At 63.2% G+C, this 22,526-nt stretch overlaps 7 protein-coding genes across 7 annotated transcripts in view; 5 read left to right on the top strand and 2 right to left on the bottom strand.

Moving 5' to 3' along the window:
• Positions 1–762: 762 nt before the first annotated feature.
• On the top strand, positions 763–3,096 carry EMIHUDRAFT_229918 (hypothetical protein; the record flags this gene model as incomplete). The annotated part of the gene is made up of 2 exons (XM_005785725.1): positions 763–811; positions 1,706–3,096. The coding sequence occupies 2 exons, from the start codon at positions 763–765 to the stop codon at positions 3,094–3,096; spliced, it is 1,440 nt and encodes a 479-aa protein (XP_005785782.1).
• Positions 3,097–6,464: 3,368 nt separating this feature from the next.
• Positions 6,465–7,225, top strand: EMIHUDRAFT_364074 (hypothetical protein; the record flags this gene model as incomplete). The annotated part of the gene is made up of 1 exon (XM_005785724.1): positions 6,465–7,225. A coding segment is annotated over one exon (613 nt), but the record flags the coding sequence as incomplete, so codon positions are not given.
• Positions 7,226–7,814: 589 nt separating this feature from the next.
• On the bottom strand, positions 7,815–8,777 carry EMIHUDRAFT_111915 (hypothetical protein; the record flags this gene model as incomplete). Its single annotated transcript, XM_005785723.1, has 2 exons — positions 7,815–8,696; positions 8,766–8,777. The coding sequence occupies 2 exons, from the start codon at positions 8,775–8,777 to the stop codon at positions 7,815–7,817; spliced, it is 894 nt and encodes a 297-aa protein (XP_005785780.1).
• A 1,098-nt stretch (positions 8,778–9,875) lies between these two features.
• On the top strand, positions 9,876–11,160 carry EMIHUDRAFT_111914 (hypothetical protein; the record flags this gene model as incomplete). Its single annotated transcript, XM_005785722.1, has 3 exons — positions 9,876–10,151; positions 10,311–10,603; positions 10,689–11,160. The coding sequence occupies 3 exons, from the start codon at positions 9,876–9,878 to the stop codon at positions 11,158–11,160; spliced, it is 1,041 nt and encodes a 346-aa protein (XP_005785779.1).
• A 1,726-nt stretch (positions 11,161–12,886) lies between these two features.
• On the bottom strand, positions 12,887–13,959 carry EMIHUDRAFT_54650 (hypothetical protein; the record flags this gene model as incomplete). The annotated part of the gene is made up of 3 exons (XM_005785721.1): positions 12,887–13,151; positions 13,413–13,717; positions 13,771–13,959. Coding segments are annotated over 3 exons (759 nt in total), but the record flags the coding sequence as incomplete, so codon positions are not given.
• Positions 13,960–19,734: 5,775 nt separating this feature from the next.
• On the top strand, positions 19,735–21,079 carry EMIHUDRAFT_229911 (hypothetical protein; the record flags this gene model as incomplete). Its single annotated transcript, XM_005785720.1, has 3 exons — positions 19,735–20,801; positions 20,916–20,967; positions 21,044–21,079. The coding sequence occupies 3 exons, from the start codon at positions 19,735–19,737 to the stop codon at positions 21,077–21,079; spliced, it is 1,155 nt and encodes a 384-aa protein (XP_005785777.1).
• A 375-nt stretch (positions 21,080–21,454) lies between these two features.
• Positions 21,455–22,526, top strand: part of EMIHUDRAFT_229910 (NIF3-like protein) — a gene marked incomplete at both ends in the record, with an annotated part of 1,368 nt that continues 296 nt past the window's right edge. Inside the window, 2 exons of the mRNA XM_005785719.1 lie at positions 21,455–22,063; positions 22,169–22,216. Coding sequence (XP_005785776.1) covers positions 21,455–22,063; positions 22,169–22,216 — 657 coding nt within the window. The remainder of the gene's footprint in view (positions 22,064–22,168; positions 22,217–22,526) is intronic.

Raw genomic sequence — 22,526 nt, 5'->3', positions numbered from 1 at the left:
TACACGCGGCCGGCGCCCTCTCGCGGCAAAAGGGTCGAGCGAGCGGGCAGAGTCGCGCGATGTCCCTGCGCACTACCTGGGTGTTCGCCGCCTATATGCTCTATCCTGTGCCAAGACGGACACATTTTGACAATCAAAATCTACCTCAAAATTTGCGGCCGCCCCTCGAAATTTGCTGATCAAAATTTGCGGTGGCCCAGGAGCGGATCCGTCGTTAGTCGTGTTCACGCCGGGATCGTGATCCCGACAACCTGGGCAGACTTTAGGCTACGACAGTATATGTGACAAAAACTCTCTCTCTCCCCTATATGTGTAGGGACCCTAAAGTCATCAGAGAGCAGGGAATACAGTCTGTTGCGGGCATTAAGAAAACAATCCCGCGGCACGCCGCCGTTTCTAAGCCTTTCCACCCACCCCACCCACCCCACGCCGTGGTTTCTTAGCTTCGGCCGGCACCCCAGGTCAGCCGGGATCTAGGAATTTTTAGGTAAAATGACAATAAGGAAGCGCTGGACCGATGCGCCAGTCAGCAGTCTTGGGATGACAGGAAGACGCACACACCTCCATCCACACCGCCCAGAACACCGCAGACTTGGGCAAAATGACAAGTGCGCGCGCCGCAGGCGAAGAGAAAAATTGAGCGGGGCTCCTGTTCACACTCGTGTGTGGGCCCTTTCTTGGGGCCGCGCCTGCGGCGCGCCGTGGTTTCTTAGATTTTCGCGGAAATTGCTTGGTAGGGTTTATTAATGGGACGCTTTCTTAATGCCCGCAACAGACTGTAGGACCGCCGCAAGCGGCATGGCGTGGAGCGGTTGAGCGTCCCTCCGGGGGCCCCTGCTCTGCTGACTCTCATCTAGCACCCTCTTGGGGCCTCTCCTGACCGCTGTGGGCCTCTCTCCAGACCTCCTCTTGCCTATGGGAGTACCCCTTAGGCTGAATATACTTTTCCTCTCGCACCCCGTCTCTTTTCCTTTCCTTTTTTCTCTACAGCACCCTCTCTTTTCCTCTCTCTTTTCCCGGGGAAACCATCAAATTTTCCGGGCTCTGAGCCGAGACCCGAGTCTGAGGCTCGTTTGGGGCCGGCCCAAAATCAGCCAAATCGGCGAAATACCGGGTATTTTTTGCGGGTATACCTAGGAAACCCCCGGTATACCTGAAAATACCCTGGTCCCTGCGACCGCCTGGGTATCGTGCCGATTTCCTCAATTTTGCCACAGATTTTGCACAAACCAGCTGGGTATCGTGCCGATTTCCTCAATTTTGCCTCAGATTTTGCCCCAAACCAGCTCTCAGACTCAGGGAAACTCGCGAGTTTCCAGAATGGAGCACCAAACACCCTCTGTTTTCCCTGGAAATTTCCGGAAACGCAAAGTGCTGGGGACCCTCTGTTTTCCTTTTTGTTTGCCGGAAAAGTATATGCAGGCCAAAGTACCTAAGTACCCCTCCCAGTCTACTTCCTAGGATGACACAGGCACAGGTTTGCATAATCCGAGCTTTTTCTCAAGGGCTATACTCGAGTAGTGCAGAGAAGAAAGAAAACAATCACAGCAGACAGGCTCGACACAGGTGCGAACTGGCGCGTGCTAGTACTATCACAGGCACACCCAGAGAAGAAATGCGCGTATGTACCCTCCGCGGAGTAGGCCTCCACATACATACCGGGTACGTGTGTATATGCTCGCTGCTGCCGACAAACTCGCTTTAGGAGGCACCTTTAGCGCCCGCTGGCGTCCCGATCTCGGCGTGGCTGCCGCCGACGCCGCCCTCTCCGCTGCCGACGCCGACCTGCCTAAGCACTGCTCGTTTGCGGTGGTGGGCGCCGGCTGGTCCGGCGCGTATGCCGCCTGGCGACTCGCCGTCGACACCTCGTCTGTAAACGCCTCGTCTGTGTGTGTCTTCGAGGCAAACGGCCGCGTCGGAGGGCGCATCTTCTCGGTCCACGGCCTCCCCTCCTTTGCAGACCTCGCTGTGGATGTCGGCGGCTACCGCTTCCAGACGAGGCAGCGACTGCCCGCGGACCTCGTTTTTTTCGCTCTCAAGCTGCCGACGCAGTGCTATGACTGGGAGTGCGCCGCAAAGTGCGAGGGCACGACTTGCTACGTCGTCAAGGACGCGTTCGGCAACAACGCCGGCTACGCCACCGCCATCGAGACGATGCTCGGCCAGGTCGAGGCGGCGGGCGGACCGGGGCGGCAGGTCCACCTCGCGGCGAGGCTGACCTCCATCGAGGCGGCGCCGGCTGCAGGCAGGGCGGCGAGCCGGCTCATCTTTGCGGGCGGGCGCAGCGTCACAGCGAGCAAGGTCCTGCTCAACCTGCCCTCCAACGCCATCGAGTACCTCTCACGCGACTCGACGCTGCTGGGAAGCTCCTCGGCCGCCGTGCGGCGCTTGCTCGGCGCCGTGACGACCATCCCGATGGTCAAGGTCTACGCGTGGTACGACGACGCGTGGTGGAGCACCAAGCTGGGGCTGATGGAGGGCGCCTTCACCGCCGCCACCGACGGCGCTCCGCTCGAGGGGCGCTACCACGACGGCCCGCAGCGCTGCGTAGTCGGGCGCGACACGGCGGGCGACCCCGTCTACTCGGGCAAGAAGATAGCGTACGGCAACTGCAGCGGGGCGCTCGAGGTGTACTATGGGATCGCCCGGCCGTACTATGCCAAGCTGATGCCGAGCCCTCTTCAGCCGCTGACCGTCGCGACGCGCGGTACGAGCAGCCTCGCCGCCGCGCAGCTGATCGGGGACGTGCACGCCGCACTGATGGCTCGACACGCAAAGGCGCTCGCATCCGCGGGCGTCGCCCCCGGCGCCGTCTCCCCGCCGCAGACGGTGGTGCTGGCCAACTGGATCTCGGCAGGGCGCTACACGCCGGGCATCGGCCGCTTGCTGGGCGGCGATCTCGACCGCGCGCTGCTTCGCAAGCCGCTGCCAGATTACGACCTCTTCCTCGCGAACCAGGACTTTGGGTACGAGACGGGGTGGGCGGCGGGCAGCCTGGCGATGGCCGAGAAGGTGCTGCAGGCTGAGCTGGGGCTGCCTGCGCCGCGTTGGCTCGACGCGGAGTGGTACGAGAAGAGAGTCGTGGCCGAGCCCTGAGAGAGGCGGGCGGTCCTGGATGTGTCGAGGTGTAGTGCATGTACATTTGTTGTACTTTGTTGCCGAGACTTGAGCCCTGCGGGCTCTGCCAGTACGTGCAGGGCCAGGGGGCGCGGCAGGCTCTCTGCCCCACGCAGAGGCGCCTTTGTTAGTGCGCAGCCCACAAGACTCAAGAGAGAAGAGTCTAAATCCACACAACACGACGGTCGACGCACGACTCTCGACTGTCGACTGCAAGCGCACGTTTGTGCTTTGTCGCGTTTGAGGTTTGTGTGCGATTACCGATTTATTCTCTCTCCCCGGCTGTGTGAAGAGCTTTGCGGTCGGCGCCGGCGTCCTCCGCTGCCAGCGAATGCGGTCTCTTGACTCTTTGTGGATTGAGAGACATGAGCGCTCTCAGGCGTACGCGGCACAGCGCGCATGCACACGCGCGCACAACTTCATGCTGACATGCACATCGGGTGTGCACATGTGCATGCGCATGTTGTGCATGTGCAACCCCAATCACCACCATAACGCTATCCTGTGCAGTCATCCACCTCAACCATTACCCCACCCAATCTCGGGAAGTCTTCTATGAGTCCAAGATGAAGCGGGGCGATGCTATGCGCGCAAAGAAAGATGAGCATGTGCGCAACTGGGGCTATTTCCACCGCTATTCGAACACGTTTTCGGGTATCCTTGACGACGAGCTGGCGCGCAAACGCCTCGGGCATGCACAGAGCGACCAGGGTCCAGGCGGCTGTTGACAGGTTGGTGTGTGGCATCACCCATCCGGGTGGCTCTCAGCCAGAGTGGTGCACAGATACTAAGGTCTTGCATTGATAGATGGAGTGGGAGCTCAGTCAGCATGAGAGAATGAATCAAATATAAATCGAACAACTCATGCGTTTGCAGCTGGGCACCATGAAGATTACATGCATGGGAGCACTTGAGGCAAACCCCACTTTGGGATATTGAGGCGGTGTGACGGCACTCACTCACAGGGCACGGGAAGCTCTCCCGCCGTGTCTGCGTGGCCCGCCCGACCCGCGGGGAACGGCGCGCGCCCCTCCCGGCGGAGCTGGGTGCGGCAGACGGGCCCACGGGTCGGTTCCGGGCCGATTTGGGGCCGTTCTGTCTAGTACTAGTTTTGGGTCAAAGACAAGTAAAAATCTCGCCCCACGGATGACACTTTTTGATTTTTCGAGCCACGATCGTCGCCCGGGCCCGTGAGGCCATGGGAACGCCCTCGGATTGTACAGCACCCTCCACTAGCCACAACCGTGGGCCCTCAACCGCGTATCGGTGTCGCCGCAAAATAGCCTTCAGACGCTGTCTCGTCGTTATAAATCGGCCAATCTGGCCCCTCTGCCACAAGTTTTGCTTTGGGACGCACCGTAGCACGGTGGAGTCGAGATCCGGCGCGCAACCATAAAAAGTATCATCAATCGGGCCCGGCTAAACCTGCCACCGGAGGCGCGCAAAATGGAGGCGATTTTGTGGTGGTAAAGCGCAAGATGGCCAGAACGGGGCGCCGCGCGCTCGGGAGCGCTCGCCGCTCGCAGGCCAACTCCTCCCCAGCACGGTGCGTGCGTGTGCTCAGGTTGAACTCGATGCCGCGACTTCACAGCCTCCGCCGTGAAGCTTCCAGCACGTCGAGGGCGGACGCTTTTCGGCGCCATGGTTTTGGCGCAGCGCTTCGCCGGCTGTCATCCCAGTCCATGGTCGCTCCACAACGATTCCCAGGCGTGCCCGCACGCTCCTCAGGGGAGTGGGCACGCCTCTTGCTATCCTGAAGCGCGCGTCAAGCCCGCTCGACCGTGAGCTTGCTCAGCGAACAGTTTTTCAACAGACGTTGAGCGACGGGCGTGAATCTCCCACACACTCGCCAACTCCTGACTGAGCAGGCCGTACCCACGTGATAGCCCCACTGATCCATCCCATGCGATCAGGCGCCGCTCGGACCCCATGTTCGAGCAGGATTCCTCGCGGCAACACAACTCGGCGCTCTCGATGTGCGCGCTCTAGGCAGTCAGTCTCAACGCCGATTACTGCCGAGCGCGCACGACTCGTAGGCGTACCGGCGTGCCGCTGGCGGCCAGCAGTATACGACGACGACGACATCTCACACCCCGCGCTGGCCAGCGCCATCAGCCCCTCACGGCCCGGCCCAACCTCCCTTCGCCTCGCCTCCAGTGAGTGCCTCCAATCAAGTCGCACCTCTCTTCTTCAGCGAATGCAGCGGCAGCACCACGTCAGAGGCCGGGCCGACTGCTCTGGCGGACCTGCATGCCCAGCCATGCCCCCCACTCCCCACCCGCTTGGATCAAACAGCTGACAGCTCCACCAGCTCCACCACCGCCGCGTGTCGTGTCATGAAGCATGAATAGACACAAGCATGAGCGGCGCCATCCTCCCAGCCCGCCTCGCCGACCTGGCTCGGGGCGACCTGGCCTCGCTGCGCGCCTTCCTCGCCGGGCGGCGGACGCGCGGCACGTCGCTCGCGGCCCAGCTCGACGCGCGGCACGACACCGAGAGGCAGGACACGCTGCTCACCTGGGCCGCTCGTCACGGGCAGGCCGAGGCGGTGCGGCTGCTGCTCGACAGCGGCGCGAGCGTGGGGGCGACGAATGATGACGGCGCTTCCGCGCTGTATACCGCGTGCCAGGAGGGGCAGATTGAGTGCGCCCGGCTGCTCGTCGAGGCTGGCGCAGCGACCGACCAAGCAGACGCCAGAGGCGTCACGCCGCTGTTCGTCGCGTTCCTGAAGGGCCATGACCAGTGCGTCCGGCTGCTTCTCGAGGCGAGCGCGGCGGTCAACCAAGCCAAGGACGGCAGCGCCACGCCGCTGATCATCGCGTGCTACAAGGGCCACCTCGAGGTCGCCCGGCTGCTGTGCGACGCTGGCGCGGCGGTCAACCAAGCCCCGCAGAACGGCGCCACGCCGCTGTACATCGCGTGCCAGAAGGGCCACCTCGAGATCGTCCGGCTGCTCCTCGAAGCCAGCGCGGCGGCCGACCAAGCCACGCAGAATGGCGTCACGCCGCTGTTCATCGCGTGCCAGCAGGGCCAGCTCGAGTGCGTGCAGCTGCTCCTCGAGGCTGGCGCGGCGGTGAGCCAAGCCAAGGACAACGGCGTCACGCCGCTGTACGTCGCGTGCCAGAACGGCCGCCTCGAATGCGCCCGGCTGCTCCTCGAGGCTGGCGCGGCGATCAACAGAGCCAAGGAGAACGGCGCCACGCCGCTGTTCATGGCGTGCCAGAACGGCCACCTCGAGTGCGCCCGGCTGCTGCGCGGCGCTGGCGCTGACATCAACCAAGCGCTGAACGACGGTACCACGCCGCTGTTCATTGCGAGCGAGAAGGGTTACCCCGAGATCGCCCGGCTGCTCCTCGAGGCTGGCGCAGCGATCGACCAAGCCCGCAACAACGGCGCCACGCCGCTGTTCATGGCGTGCCGTGAGGGCCAGCTCGAGTGCGTTCGGCTGCTCCTCGAGGCTGGCGCGGCGATCGACCAGGCCGAGGAGCAAGGCGCCACGCCGCTGTTCGCTGCGTGCCACCAGGGCCACCTCGAGGTCGCCAAGCTCCTCTCCTCCTACGGCGCCTCCCGCGCCGCTACGCCCTTCGGCACGCCCGAGGAGGTTGCAACCGAAGAAGGCCACGCCGACATCGCCGCCTGGCTGGTCGCCAGCCGCGGCTGGACGCCGCTCGCGCACCTTGAGACCCTCACCGCCGCCCGCGCCACCTCCCTCCTGCGCAGCGGCGCAAGCCTGCACGAGGGCGAGCCGACGCCGCTGCGGCGCGCCGCGGGCGGCGCGGGCGAGGCGGCGGCGCTGGTCCGGCGGGCGGCGGCGCCGTGGTCGCCGACAAGCCACTCGCTCTTCCCCGCGGCGGCGCGCGCGCGGGCGGCGCGCCTCGTCCTCTCGCTCTACGAGATCCACGAGCGGTACCACCTCGATTCGGCCGGAGCCACGAACGGCATCGCGGCGCTCGACTTTGGCCACTGCGTCTTGGGCTTCGCCATCGCGCGCGAGACGGAGTAGGCCGGCGGTGAGAGTCTTTGCCTCGGCTCCGACCATGGTCGTGGCTCGTGCTGTTTGCTGTCTTGGGTCCGGAACCGCTGTTTGGATTGGGAGAGTGCGCATGTTTTCGCGCGCGCGCGGGGGGGGGGGGGGCTGCGATGGGGGAGATTGTAACAAAAACACATATGTTCTCCAGGGGTCCTTTGAGGTACCGATTGAGAGAAGAACACAAAAAGAAAAAGAATCACACGTCCCGCCCCGCTCCCACCGAGCGCCCTCGAAAGCCAAAACGCAAAAGCTGGCTCAGCCTCCCGCGTCCCGGCGCGGACACGCTTCGAACTTTACCGCTCGCGCTGCCGAAAAAGATCGAGACAGCGGCGGAGGACGGCAAGGTGGTTGACATGAGCGCTCTCAGGCGTACGCGGCACAGCATGCGCACACGCACACAACTCTTCATGCTAACATGCACATGGGTGTGCACACACACGCACATGCACTTGCACAACGAGCGGAGCACAAAATGTGTGCATGCGGTGCATGTGCATGTGCTTTTTTTACGTAGTGGAGCTGTCCCTGAGTCAGACGCGGAACACTGCCCCCCGCCCAGCTCGTGGAGGAGGTCACTCACAACGAGATAGCCGTAGAGAGAGAGAGGGTTCGTCATTGATTGCATATAGACAGACGTGTGTGTACAGCCTTGGAATGCGCTCCGCGCTCAGATGCGAACGATGACGTCGCGTGCCTCCGCCGTCATCCTGGCCGGCCTGCGCGAGAACGAATAGCGCTTTGGCCTCACCGCGTGGAGGGTGATGACGCGAGGCCCGCGGACTATCATATCTGCCTCGGGCTCGCACGGCTCGGGCTCCTGCGCGTCGTAAGCCTCCGCCGCCTGAGTGTCGAGCCAAGTTCGCTGGCTCTCACGAGGCCCAGATTCGTAATCGGGATCGTCGCCCGCCGCCTCGGCCTCGCCCGCCTCCACCAGTGAGTCACGAGCAGCGGAGGAGAGGCGCCGGGCGGTAGCCTCAAAGATGTCGCCGGTGCCGCCCTCGGTCTGATCCCCCTCGTCGCAGCCCTCTATCATTCGCAGCCACTCGCACGCCTCGCCCTGCAGCGCCTCAAGCGCCGCCAGGTTGGCCGCATGCTCCGTCGCCTCCGCACTGCAGGCGCTCCGCTGCCGCGCCACTTCTTTGGCGAGATACGCGGCGCGCTTCTCGCGGCGCGCTACGAACGCGTCGTTGCTGCGCTTTCTATTCGCGTCGCGCATCGCGAGCAGGTACATTGCCCGCTCGTGCGCATCCGCTGCACCCGCCAGCATCTGCTGCAGCAGTTGCTGCGCCGACTTGCTATCTCCAGACGAGAGCGTGGCAGCCGCCTCAGCCACTTGTGCCAGCATCTCCTCGCTCCGGTCGCCTGACTCCTGCTGCGGCGCCGTCTGCCACGAGCCGGGGATGAAGATGGCCGGCTCCGCCCCCTCGACAGCCTCAGGCAACAACTTCAACGGCTGCGAGAGGAAGGCCGCGAGCTGCGCGCCGTCACCACGGCAGTAAAAGCTTTGATGCCGGCGGCCGGCCCGATCGAAGCTCGGGAGCGCGCGCACCTGGGCCGGACAGTGGCAGGGGGTGAGCGAATCGGGCGTTGCGGCACACGTGTGCCCAGCGAGACACACCTCGAGCCGCATAATACATATATCTCCGGGCGCCCCCGGGCCCTCTGAGGCCGTGGCCACGCGGCGTTTCCGAAATGCGGCGGGCGCGTGCTTTTATAGCCCTATATGTTTTACCCGGACGCGACCGCACTCGACGGTGGCGGAACGTGGTACTGTGCGAATGTGGACGGATTCACACCCGTGCCGCAGCACTGGAGAGCCGGTTGGCCGCTCTGTGTATCTCGAGACCTCGAGAGAAGACCTCCCCGAGGGCCCAAGTCAAGAATTGGCTTTCTTTCGGCGGGCAAGAGAGCCGGCGAGCCGGACGGGACCGACCGCAAGGACGGCCGTTGGATCAGCACCACACTCCTTGTGGTGGGCTGGTGGCGGCGTGCCGTTCTCCCATCCGGCATCCCTCCCTTGTCCTCTGTCTGTCTGCTTTCTTTCTTTCCAGTGTCGTGCGAGGCCGAGGGTGTTTTGTTATAAAATTCTTTCTTTCTTCCAGACAGACAGACAGACAGACGAACGAACGAGCAGCCCCTTACTTAGCGACAACCAGCGGTGTTGAGAGAGAGAGAGTTCATCTCTCGAGGTTCTCGAGGTTGATATCATTTGGCCGCGTTGGGTGGGTAGCGAGGATTGGTGTAACGCGAGCCATGGGTTGTAGCTTGTAGGGGGCTCGCTGCGAGGAGAAGGGCGGTGTAATAAGAAGCGGACTATTACTATTACCCGTAGTCCGCCCCGCCGCCCCGCTCCTCACCATCGGGCCGCATAAGCGGCTGCCACGGCACGCCTCTCGCAGATTCGTTTCTCGCGCCTGGGTCAGGGCGCGGGGGGCATTCCCCGGCCGGGTCGCTCGAGCATAGCGTGGGGGGGGGAGAGGGAGGGAGCGAGAGGGAGGGAGGGAGGGGGGGGGGGGGGGGGGAAAAAAAAAAAGAGAAAAAGAGAGAGAGAGAGAGAGAGAGAGAGAGAGAGAGAGAGAGAGAGAGAGAGGCGGACTACGCGCACGCCCTCTCGCGCTCGGACACCGCGTGCAGATGTACCTGTTCGAAGATATCAACCTCGAGAACCTCGAGAAAAGCCGCCGTTCACAACGTGACAACCCTACGGCGTCGACCTGAACCCGCGCCGATGAGATCGCTCAACCTCCTCCTCGTCGGCTCCACCGCCGCCCAGCAGGGAATTCACTGGTTCCACACCAAGGGCGGCTGCGCGACTCCGCTGGGCAGCAGCGGTCAGTACGATGAGAGGTGGCAGGTGACAGAGATAGCGTGTCGCGATGAGTGCGCTCGCATGATCGACTGCCTGGCGTACGAGTTCGGGCAGGTTGGAAACTACAACCTCTGCGAGCTGCACAAGGAAGTGCTCGCCAAGACCTTCCCCGGGGAGCACGGCATCACGTGCCATGTAAAGGCGTGCCACCCGCCTCGGCCGACGCGCCGCCTCACCCACGCCTCGCCCGAACTCACGCCTCGCCGCAGAGTCTTGATCGCGCCGCCTCATTCACACGCCTCGCCCGACGCTCCGCCCCACCCATGAACAGAGCGTTTACCGCCTCATGAATAGGATTCCGACCGGAATCGCGCCGCGTGGATGGGCCTCTTCGACGCCCCCAACCAGGTGGTGCAAGCGACCGTCGCTGCGCCGCAGACGCACACGAGCGCGCGAGCCGACTGCACCGCCGCGACTGCCAAAGGACTCAAGGACCTCACGGCGCTGCCAGGCAAGCCGGGCGACCTCCGGGGCTGTATCTTTAACGACGTGGACATGTCGGGCGGCGTGGTCATGGAGGGGGTCGAGTTCGACTGGTCGTCGTTCCAGCGCGCCATCCTACAGGACGCAAAGGCGAACGGCGCCTCGTTCCGGCGCGCGCGCCGATGCCAGCGGGGGCGGGGGCACACAGCCCCGACCCTCTCCTCAGCCGCGCGCACACCCCTCCCGCAGGCACGCAATGATGGCGGGCGTCGTCCTCTCGAAGGGCTCGTTCGAGGGGGCCGACTTCTGGCGCGCCGACCTGAGCGAGGCGCAGCTCGAGTCGACCACCTGCTCGCGGTGCGAGTTTGAGTGGGCCATCCTCGTGAGGGCGCGTATGGCGGGCGCGGTGCTGCAGGACGCGAAGCTCGGCTACGCGACGCTGCAAGGCGCAGACCTGCAGAATGCCGACCTCACCCGCGTCGACTTTTCGCTCGCGAACTTGGGCGGCGTCACTCTCAAGGGCGCAAAGTTCTCGGGCGCCGACGTGCGCGGCGTGTCCTTCAAGGGGGCCGACACCACCGGGTGCGACTTTGCCGGCGTGGTCAACATGCACAAGGCGCGCTGCGACGGCCACCCGACGGGAGGCCAGGCCGTCACTCGCTGGGGCATCCAGGCAGGCTGCGACATCAACAACCCGCCGACCCGCGGTTATGCGCCCTGAAAGGTAAGCTGCGCGGCCCTGTGTGTGTGTATGCGCGCGCATATTCGTTGCGTATAGGTCGTTCATGTTTCACTCTGGTGTGCGATAATATGCCCTACTGTAACGGCTGTGCCTGAGCACACTGCTGTAATTAAACGTCACTGATTTTACATACATCACAAAACCATGGGCGTGGCCGTCTCAGATCGTCCCTTCGACGATGATCGTGCGTCGTCTTGGTAGAGTACTGGGCTGGGTCTTTAGCGTTTAGGCATTGTGGGGTTGGCACTCCCATCGACCCTCATGACCTCCTGAGGTCTCTGAGATGGACACCAGTGGGTGTGGGACCACAGCCAGGATACACTCGAAGGCTGGGTAAGCAGTAGAGGTCGATACTCGACGCGTCACACATGGTCTGTGTCGCTGTCGGCACGCTGTCGACAGACGTCGAGCGACACCGGTGGCAGTGCCACCCAGGAGTGGTCGGGCGGTCATGAAAGAGCCACCATGTGATCCGTATGATGATTCCTGACAACCGCCTCAGTCAACTTTGGTCACAGTTCCCGCTCTGAGAGGAGCTGCGGGTCAGTTCGACAGCTGGAGCTGTGTCGCCGGCGTGCGGCGGCCTGCCTCCGGAGGTGCCTCTGAGGTGGACATTTTTTGGCCACCGTGAGAGAACGCGTTCGAATTTTCACTCCGGAACTTCAACTCCGCACGCGCACCGGCCAGGGCTACAACAGTGCCAGTGAGGCGGAGGCGCGAGTCGGAAGGACGCGACCGTCAAGTGATTCGGTCATTTTTCCTACCCGAGTATAATCGCTGTGAACCCAGCCACGTACACTTGGAGGTCTTGTGTTTGATTCCCTCCTCCTGCGTCCTGGGTGATGCCGAACTCCTCAAATGCGCCACCACCCAGGAGTGACGCGTAAGTTTGTGAGCGAGGGCGACTGCGGCGGGGGCTCGGCCGCGCCGTATTGGCGCGACCCGCTTGTCAATACGGGTTGGCACCTCACACCCATGGTCTCACAGTAAGGTTCGAGACGGCACGGATCTTGTGCTCCTATGCGCAGGTAGGATTGAGTCCTGTCACGGCCTCCAGGTTTTGACCGCTGTCTTGACCGCCTGCTTAACAACAATAGCGCGTGCTGCTGCGTGCGTGCGCGTGCGTGCGCTGCTGCTGCACCTCGATCCTGTACCGTGTTTGTTATGACCCCCCCAAATGAAAACACCACAGTGAGGGAGGGCGAGACGATCGAGGGGTCCCGTACCATGCGGAATCGTCAATGCTCAATCGACCCTATCCAGTGGCAGTGCTCTCAACACTCAAGTGCTCAAGTATCCAGTGTCAAGTGCTCACTAACACTATCGCAAGCACACAGAGACTAGACACGTGTGACGGAGCAAGACCCGCGCAGGCGTTTCTACTTCTTTTTCACGCCCAAAACGTCTCGGCCGTATTCCCTATATCTATCCGGCCTTCGGGATCACTGGCGGCATGAACGCTTCCAGCCCAGCAGCACGCCCGCTCACGCCGAAGAAGTCGGCATATTGCAGTCCGATGGCATCGACGAAGGAGGCCCCCTACAAGTCAGACGTTGCTCGTTGCGTCTCAGGTGAGAGAGGACTAGCAGCCAGCCGCCTTCTGCCCCCCAGCCCGGCGTGCGCGTGCCTCAATGTCCGCGCCGCGAAAAGAGGCCTCTGCGTCCGGGAGGAGGCGCGGGAGCTCAGCGGCGTGTGCGAGGGGAGATGGGAGGATTCGTCGGGGCCGCCGCGCGCCGGCGATCTTTGCGTTTGCGAAACTGGCGCCGCGCAGCGTCGCGCCCGCCAGGTTGGCCTTGTCAAGGACTGCCGACCTGAAGGTGGCATCGGTGGCGTCCGCGCCGGAGAGATCGGTGCCCTGGAGGACCGTGCGTTCGAGGCGTGCGCGGCGGAGCTTGGCCGACTTGAAGGAGGAGCCCGAGAGGTCGGCGTCCGATAGGTCGGCGTCGCTCAGCTCGACGCGGGAGAGCTTGCTGCGGGGGGCGGGCGGGCGGGCGGGAGGGGGGGGGGGGGGGGGGAAGCCTCAAAAAACTAACGCGGGCCTGCCCTGGCGATGCGTGCGCGTTGAGGGTTTTAACACACACACACACACACACACACACACACACACACACACACACACACACACACACACACACACACACACACACACACACACACACACACACACACACACACACACACACACACACACACACACACACACACACACACACACACACACACACACACACCTGCCCGCCATCGCCGCTCTGCTGAATTGGCAGCGCGTGAACACCGAGTCGGAGAGATCCGTCTGCTCCCACCGGCTGTCCCTCAGGTCCGCCGAGGAGAAGGTGGCGCGCGTGAAGGACGAGGCGGAGACGATGGCGCCCTCGAGCCGAGCGCGTACAAAGGTGACGTCCGCCCCCTCGGCGCTCTGCAGATCGGCCTTCCTCAGATCCGCGTCGCTCAAATCGGCTCCGGCGAGCCGCACGTTCCCGAGTTTGCACGACGTCATCGTCGCGCGCGCAAACGAGGCTCCGACGAGCTCCGAGGCCTGGAATTGCGCCTACGGGCGTTGCTCCTTCTTGAAGAGTCGCTCACTACTACTACTAGCTCCGAGGCGAGCAAGTGCGCCTCCTGGAGCCCCGCCTCGCGGAAGCTGGCGTTGTGGCAGTCGGCGCGGGTGAAGGCGGCGTGGCTCATGTTTGCCCCGTCGAGCTGCGCGAAGCGGAGGTCCACTCGGTCAAAGGCGGCAAACATCAGCTGCCGCCGGCGCAGGTCTGCGTGGAACAGGTCCGGGCACAGCTCGAAGTCCGCCATCGGCCTCGCGAACACGAGGCATCGATTAGGAGGCGGGCCGGGCGGCGGCGGCGGCGACCCGGGCGGCGGCGAGGGTGGCGGCGGCGGCGGCGGCGGCGGCGGCAAACGTGGCGAAAGGGGGGGTCCCGAGGGCGGCGTCGAAGGCGAGGGCGGTGGCGGCGGCGGCGAGGGTGGCGGCGGCGGCAGCGAGGGTGGCGGTGGCAATGGGGACGGCGGCGTAAGTGGGTGTGGCGGCGGCGGCGGCAAGGGCGGCGGCGGCGGAGGAGGAGGCGGCGCGGGCGCGGCGGGCGGGGTCAGCGGCTTCGGGCGGTTTGGGGGCGGCGGGGTCGACGGCGGGGACGGAGGCGGAGGGCCCGGCGGCGGCGGCGGCGGCGGCGGGGGGGGTGGCGGCGATGGCCAGCGGATTATGTGATGAATCGGTGTGCGGCCTACGTGGAAAAATACGCCAACATGAGTGTATTCAGAGCACCGCGTGATACGAGTACAGCTGAATGCGGTTGAGCACAGATGAAGAATACGACGTATTCCGCTTCTAGGGCGTGCGGCCGTCAAGGGACTTGACGAGACACTGGTACCCGCTGACCGGCACGGTGTGCGTGGGGATGGACGAGTGGAGCTCGCACCGCGCGAAGAGCGCGTTGCGAGACGAAATCCAGCCGTGCTCAAACCCGCGGCAGGTTCGGTTCGACGCGCACGCGTGCCTGCAAGCAGCCTCGTCGACGGGGGCGCCACTGGATCCGAGGAAGAGCTGGGCGGGGCAGAGAGGGACGCGGGTGATAGAGGGGTGCGAGAGAAGGTGGAGCGGGAGTCGGGACTGGTGCCGCATGCCTCGAATGCGCCAAGGCTTCCGCCCTTCGTGCGGCACGCACCCTGCTTGTTTAGGGGGCTGTACCACTGACATATGCCACCAATGCAGGGCGCTAACGTCCACCACGCCTCCGGCGCGAGCGGAGGCGGCAGTGGGGACGGCGCGAGCGGAGATGGCGGCGGCGGCAGTGGCGGCGGCAGCGGCAGCGGTGGCAGCGGTGGCGGCAACGGCGATGGCGGGGGCGGCGGGGGCGGAGGTAGCGGTGGTGTCATCGGCGGCGGCGGCGAGGGTGGCGAGGGCGCTGTCTTGACGTAGCAGACGGTGTCCGCGACGGTTGTGTCGACCCACGTTGGCGTGCTCACCGTACCCCGATACGTGTTGCAGTGGTAGTCCTCCCAAACTGGATTGGTGGATGCAATCAGGCAGCGGGACACGCCTTTTAGAAGGCACATTGGTGGCGCCCAAAACTCGTAGGCGACGCAGAGCGTATCTCGAGCACACAGAAGCCGGCAATCGCCGTGCTTTCGCGTCACCGATATTGCCGAGTTGGACGTCTTTGTGTTGTACGTGCCGGCCGTGCCGCTTGAATCCCGGCATGCTCCTCCTCTTGCGCCGCCGGGCTGTTCCCAGAACCACATGCACAATAGCCGAGAGCGAGGGGACACTACTCGCGCGGCCTCTTCAGCCAGGTCGACGTTCTCTGGAAACGACGCCGTAGAAAAGAATTTTTGCGAGGTCCCTCGCACGACACTTGGCACGGGACGAGAATCGGCGAGAGACTGCGAAGAGAGATAGGAAGAGGCAGACTCCCTAGGGTGGGCGACGGATAGCGCACCACACACCTCTCCTTAAAATCCCTGTGTGGTGGCGGCGTGCCGTCCTCCCATCCCTCCCTTGGGTTGTCTGTTTTCTTTCTTTCTTTCTTTGGCACGGGACTGGCGCGCACTGGCACTAACACAGGTACACCACGGGAGCCGAGAAAGAAGATTTTTTCGACGAGGCGATATAGCACACCAGGCTGTCGCCCTATCTCTCCAGGAGATGTCTGCTCTATTCATTTATTAGCACACCCAGTGGGACGATTGGACACAGGAAGACAGTGAGCCGCCAAAGGTGTCGTTGGCGCACGTGCTGAGTGGCAGCTGCGCTGGAAACAAGGAAGAGGCGCCTTAGGTCGAGAAACACACGGCGAGGGCGACAGCAAGAGTCGAACGGGCGGCGCCTGAATCAAAAGACACGGCCACATCCCTGAGACGAGCGAGAGCAGCCTCCTCAAAGGCAATGGGGTCTAGATTTGGGGCGCTCGCCGAAGAGGAGTACGACAAAATAGCGGCTCTGACACACACCGTGACAAACTCCCTCCCTGCTCCCTCCCCGAAAGAAAGAGAGAGGGCTCGCAGGAGAGGTGACGAGTGAACTGCAGGTAGTGGGGAAGGCAGCTTCGATCGCCATACAGACATGGGTACGAAACAACGACAAGACCAAGGCACGGGAGGAGCGAGAGAATATAGGATGGATAGGTCGCCCTCCATGCGCCGGGCCGAGCAGCAGCTGGCATTGTTCACACACCATGGTGACGAGACGCTGGCTGGATGCTGTTCTGAGAAGGTGCCGGTCAGAGGCATTGTGCACCCGCCCTGAGCCTCAAGTGCGTCCCAGAGCGGCACGGCACCTATACTGCCCATCTTGCTCACGTGCGCCTGAGGCTGATGCTGGTGTAACGTGGATCCACCACAGGAGGAAAGCGTCCAGCGAGCCGCATGCGTCGAGCGCAGCGTGGCGATGGTGGCAAGCACAAGGACGTTCTGCCTCACGTGCATGGGCATGCCGGCGTGGAAGGCCGATCTCCTTTTGGTTCGACCGCGCTCGCGGGTTTGTTTCTTTTTTTGAATCACAGATGCCGGACGTCGACTGGTGTGTGTCGTCGTGGTTTCGTATCAAGAATACTCACTCACTCACCGGCGATGGAACAGATGCGTGCGGCAGGAGAGGGAACGATGAGAGTGGGCACACGCGCTAGACGCCGCTAGCAGCTGTTAGTCGATCCATCCATCCACCAATTTGCTTGCCACAGCTCGCGCGAATCTCCCTCTTAACCCACCTGTAACATCTGTATAAGGGATCCCTACAACCGCTCACCAAGCTACATGTACCAAGGTGCGCCTCTGAAACCGCAGCGTGTCTTCACTCCCTTCCGGATTACTAGTACTCGAGTAGGACCGTAGAAGGCTGTCAAGGCGTCGCTTGTCACTCCCTACTCGCAGACGATGAAGCAGTTTTTCCTCCTCGTTCTCACGCTCGCGGCGACACACGGCGAGTTGGTGGACGACTCGCGCCCCCCCTGCCCTTGCAGCCCTGGAATTGGCTGCCTCATCTGCACGACGATCGCTCTCCGAGCCGACTGCATCCCCGACTGCTTTTCGCAGACGCCGTCACCCCCGCCACCCCCGCCACCGCCGTCTCCCCCGCCCACCAAGACGGCCAAGGCGGTCGCCTTCGCGGGTGGCGGCCTCATGTCCGTCGCGGGCTTCAGCGGTGTGATGACCGGCCTGCTCCAGGCCATGGGGGATGGTGCGAGCGCCGACGAGGGGCTAGCCCGTCTCTTTGGCGATTTTGACATCCTGTCCTCATGCAGCGGAGGCACATGGTTTGCGCAGGAGCTGCAGTACTCGCCACAGTTTGTCTCGCTCCTCGGCAAAATGGCGCAGGAGCCAGGCAGCGCCGGCGAGATCTTCAACGCGGACTGGATGGCGAAGCGCCTCGACAGGAAGGGCGCCAACTTGAAGGACCTCGCGAGAAAGGTTGCTACGTGCAGCAAGTCGCTGAAGCCGAAGACAGGCTCCTCCTTTGGCCTGGCACCAGAACCAGCGATGAATGCCAGCCAGCTCCTCGGCAGCATCGCCCAGGACCTTCCTCCTCAGCTCAAGGCTGTCTTGCTCCTCCTCGAGACGGCACTCTTTGACGGGCCCGGGCCGCTGGCGTCCTGGTCCAGTTACATCGAGCTTATGTACGCGCAAACGAGCGGTCTCACTAAGTCGCAGGGGCTCGGTGGCAAAGCCAACCCCTGGGCGCAGGGGAAACTGGGCGTCTGGAACGCAGCTCTCCCAAGCCCGAGGGCCTCCGGCAACACGGTTTCCAGGGCTTACGACAATGAGGGGCCCTCATTGTCGTACGACCCGCTGGACCACTACCCCGTCTGGGAGGGAAAGACTGGAGCTCCTGGGGCGGGCGACTACGCAGGCGTGCGATACGCGCTGCGTAGCACGCAAGACGCTTCGCTCGGAGGCTCGTGGCCCTTTCTGCTCCCAGTCAAGTTCAGCGCATACATCGGCAGCGCCAACGACGATGCACCGCTCCCCTTCTGTGCTTACAAGGAATGCTTTGGCCTCTATTTGGAGTACCAAGGTCGGCAGGGCGCCAATGGAACGACGCTCAAAGCGCACTCGCGCAACTTATCGGACATCTTCCGTACAGCCTACACGGCGGATGCCTTCGCCGTTCCCGTCGGCCCGGTCGGCGCCGCCTCCTCTGCGGCCGAGAGCTTCCAGACAGCGACGAAGGATGGGGAACACCTCCGGCTCGCTCATTTCAGCGGCTGTGCCACCTTGGCCGTTTGGGCAGGGGGCGACAGCGCCGGCCGGGCCTTCGACCAAGGCTCCAAGCTTCTCAGGGACGTGAGCGAGGCGCCCTCCATCTCGCAGGCTCTGCTCGACGATCTCGCCGCGGGTGGCCTCCACGCACTGAGTGATGGTGGCCCAACGGACATCACGGCTGTCGCACAGGCGGTGGCCGCGGCGCATAGCCGCGACCCCAGCGCCCATCACACCACGGTCGTCGCCTTTGATTTCAACAACAATTACCAGGGAGACGCAACGACCCACAGTTCCTACGAGACGTTGTCCTCACAGTTTCTCAACTACAATGACGATGAGCATCGACCATGGGAGTGGGACAACGACTTGAGTATCTTTGCGAGCCCCAGACGTAGGAAGGATCAGAAGATTGTTGAGTGCTCACCGACACAAGGCGATCCCTGTATGAACTGGACGACCAGGTTGACACCAACCGCGAAGACCACGTGCCTCAAGGAGGTGAGAATCGGCAAAATACAGGAAGCAACAACAGTGGAAAACAACTGGTTCGGAATCCTCGGGGGAAAGAAGGTGAATTACCACCTAATCCGTGTGGACCTCAGCGAGGACAGGGACAAATGCCCTTGGCAGTACACGATTGGTACCTTCAAAGCCAACTGGGACCTTTACGGGATCATCGTTCAGGAGCTCGTGGACGTAATGCAGGACAACAAGGATAAAGTCTCGGAGATCATGAAACTGTTCCTGGCGGAAGACTAAGCTCTGAGGGCATGTGCGCAAGGGCATGCTCTACTAGGGTGCACGGTGGGGGCCTTTGCCTCGCCCTGGCAGTGCGGCTTGCCTCGCCCTGCGCGACCCCAGACTTGTACAATATGAGACGAGGAGCGAGATATGAGAGTGAACAGATCATGCCGATCATGGGACAAGTGTGAAGTAAGGAAGGAGCCGTGGATCCGTGTGTGCAAGGCACGAACAAACAAACAGTGCACTGTTCAGTGGCGCTTTTTCACGCGCATTTTGTCGAATACGTTGTCGAATATAAGAGGATTTGGATTGGGGTTCGCCGAACTTCTCGTTGAGAACACAGACAGACGTACGTCACTCTCTCTCAACTTCTTTCTTCCTCTTGACGTCACCGAGCAGTTTGTTTGCGGCCGCTCCCTCCCTGCCTAGCTGGCGCCTACATACCCATCCATTCTATCTATCCACTTATGAAACAAATGCAAGGCCACACACACGACACAACTCTCGGCCCCACACATGCTACCCGCGTTTTTTTCTGCGCTCAGACACGCTTCATGTTGAGCGCCGCTGGTTAGTTGTTGTCCTCCGAGGTGTTGAGCCAGCGTCATGACTGCGGCCCTGCTCGCTCTCCTCCTCCTTCCAGCGCTCAACGACGACGCTGACCCTCGCACCCTCGTCCGCTGGGCCTCGTCGCGCTGCGAGCCGGCCGTAAGCGGCTCGTGCGGCCGCGAGCCGCACGGCTACTGCGACGCATCGGTCGGCCGGTGCGTCTGCTCGCCCGGCCGCTTCGGTCCGCGGTGCGAGCAGATGCACTACCCGGCCTGCCGGCTGCACCCCGACGGCGAGATGGCGTGCGACACCTTTGTCGGCCTCATGTCCTGCGCGTGCCGCCTCTCGTGCGAGCAGAGGTACGGCTCGATGGCGCGGTTCAACACGCCTCTCTGCTGGGACGAGTCCGTGTCGGACGAGGAGCTTAGCCGCCGACTCGAGTCCACCGACCGCATGCGCACGAACGAGCACTTGGAGGAGGACGAACGAACCCGGGCGGGCGCACGAACCACACCACCACCTCTATCTAGCAAGCAGAGGCTCATCGTTCATACCCAGCGTCACTTTAGTTGGGATATCTCTCATTGCGGCTCTACCTATCTAGAACCTAGCCCAGTCACGGACCGGCGTTGGGTGAGAAATCAGAACGGCTCGATTTGGCTTCTGCACGACCTCCAGCCACTGTGTCCACGAGCGGAGGCAAATGCAGTCCGGCACGTCGCCGATCCTCATGTAATACTTGAACCGCCCTGTGAAGTGCGCCATGTGGTATGGCACGAGCGTGTCGCAGCCGTCGCTCAGGAAAGGAGTGCAAAACGCGTCCTTCGCGCCCTCGCTGGCCGGCATCTTGTAGAGCTCACGCACGAGTTGCGGCCCTTTGTGCCGATTGTCCAGGGGCGCCATGCGAGCGTGAGAGTAGCCGCGCTGCTCTGCGTCCGAGCAATTCACGGCGCGCTGCGCAGAGGGCAGCCGTCGCGCTTGGGCGTTGACGAGGCGCAAATTTCGCCGACAGGATCCGCTGCAAACCGCCACGCGGTCGGCACGGGCCAACGCTGCCGCAACCAGCCGCCGTCCCTCAGTTGCGTAACGTCGAGTACTCGGAAGGGCGCTGCCGATGAGGCAAGGTCGCGTTTGCGCACGGGAAGCTGGCGCGACCGTCATCCTTGCCAAACCTGTCCGTCTGCATGTCGTGCCACGCTGTGATGATAGCCATGTCGACTGACCACTTCCTCTCCGAGGACAGTCTTGCTGCACCAGGCGACGAGCGATGTGAGAAAGGCGGCGAACGAGGTGAGCGCCGGGCGTCGCCATACGGAGATGGCGCCGTTCAGGGTTTGCGAAGGGTTTTTTGAGATCACTACAGTAGGTCTACCAGCGGCAGCAACGGGGGTGGCTGGTGTAAAGGGCGGCGAGGTCTGAGTAGATGCGCACGTCACAATCGACAAAGGCGACGGCGCCAAGCTGCAAGTCTGACGCGAGATGCGCGAGAAAGAGCCAGCGGACGATGGATGCCATCTCGAAGTGCTTTGCGTTAGGGTGTTTCGGTGGCGGGCCTGGATGCTTGCGAAGGACCGCGGCCGCTCCAGAGCGCTCTGCGTTGGCGCCCCAATCATAGCAGGCTGTCTTTGCCCGAAGAAATTGCTGCAATTGTGATTACGTCTAGAATGAGGTCGCGGTTGCAGAGCGAATTTGGCGACAATGTGGAGCAACCGTGGCGCGGGTAAACGTAAGAGACGAATGTCAGCCTGAAAATTCTCTTTCACAACCCGGCCAAGAGATGCGCGCCGGCAACGTTCACCTGCAGCCCTTCCACCGGGTCCTCTCCGCGTCCCTCTCGCGGCGCTTCCCAGAGGCGATCGCCGAGGCCGGCGACACCGTCGGGCTCACCATTGACACGCTGCGCGACGTGGAGCGCGGCGCGTCGGCGCTCGTGCTGTTGTGTGTGGACTTGACGGAGCAGGTGCTCTCCGAGGCGGCTTCGGCGCGCGCCCACTTCGTGGTGACGTACTCGCCGATGCCGCACTCCCCCTTCACGACGCTCTCGACGGACGACGTCCTTGGCCGGATCGTGCTCGGCTGTGCAAAGCACCAGATTGCGGTGCACTCAGTGCACTCGGCGTGCGACGCGGCGAGCGGCGGCGTGAACGCCTGGCTCGCCCGCTCGCTCGCGCGCGGCGTCGTGCGCCCCATCGTCAAGCACCCGAAGGTTGCCGACGCGGGGCAAGGCCGCGTGCTCGAGTGCGACGAGGCGACTCCGATCTCTACGGTGGTGGAGCGGCTAAAGGCTTTGCTGGGGGTACGCTTCCTGCGGCTCGCGCTGGCCGCGGTGGTCGCGCCCGAGGCGCTCGCAAAGGCGCAGGAGTTCCTCACGGTCAAGACGGTGGCGGTGCAGGCGGGAGGGGAGGGAGGGGAAGGAGAGGGAGGGGGGGAGGGGGTGGGGGGCGGGGGAGAGCGTCGCCATCAGCTCACCTGCCCACCCGCTGCCGCGCAGGTGGGAGAGGGCGCCACCCTGCTGCGAGGCTGGACGGGGGACTTGCTGGTGGGGGCCTCCCCCACCTGCACGGCAGCTGCAGGGTTGATTAGTGGATGACATAGGACACCTCGGGGGCGACCCACTCACTCTCGACGTCCTGTGAACTGGATTCTCTCTTGGCTCGACGTCCTCTGGCTTGTGGAGGGAGGCACTCTCCTCGGCCTCGTACGTGTGACGGACCCGCAAACCTGCCGCTCGCTTGCTCTCGCCTTTGCGACGCAGCTCTGCCCACCTCGGGCCCGAAAGGATGAAAGAAAGACAACCGACGACCCCTCGCGGCATAATTCCCGGGCGCTCACTCGTAATTCTTTTCCCA

The sequence above is a fragment of the Emiliania huxleyi genome (genome assembly GCF_000372725.1).
Source record: "Emiliania huxleyi CCMP1516 chromosome Unknown EMIHUscaffold_159, whole genome shotgun sequence".
NCBI classification, from domain to species: domain Eukaryota; phylum Haptophyta; order Isochrysidales; family Noelaerhabdaceae; genus Emiliania; species Emiliania huxleyi.
This window is presented reverse-complemented; position numbering and strand designations above follow the sequence as displayed.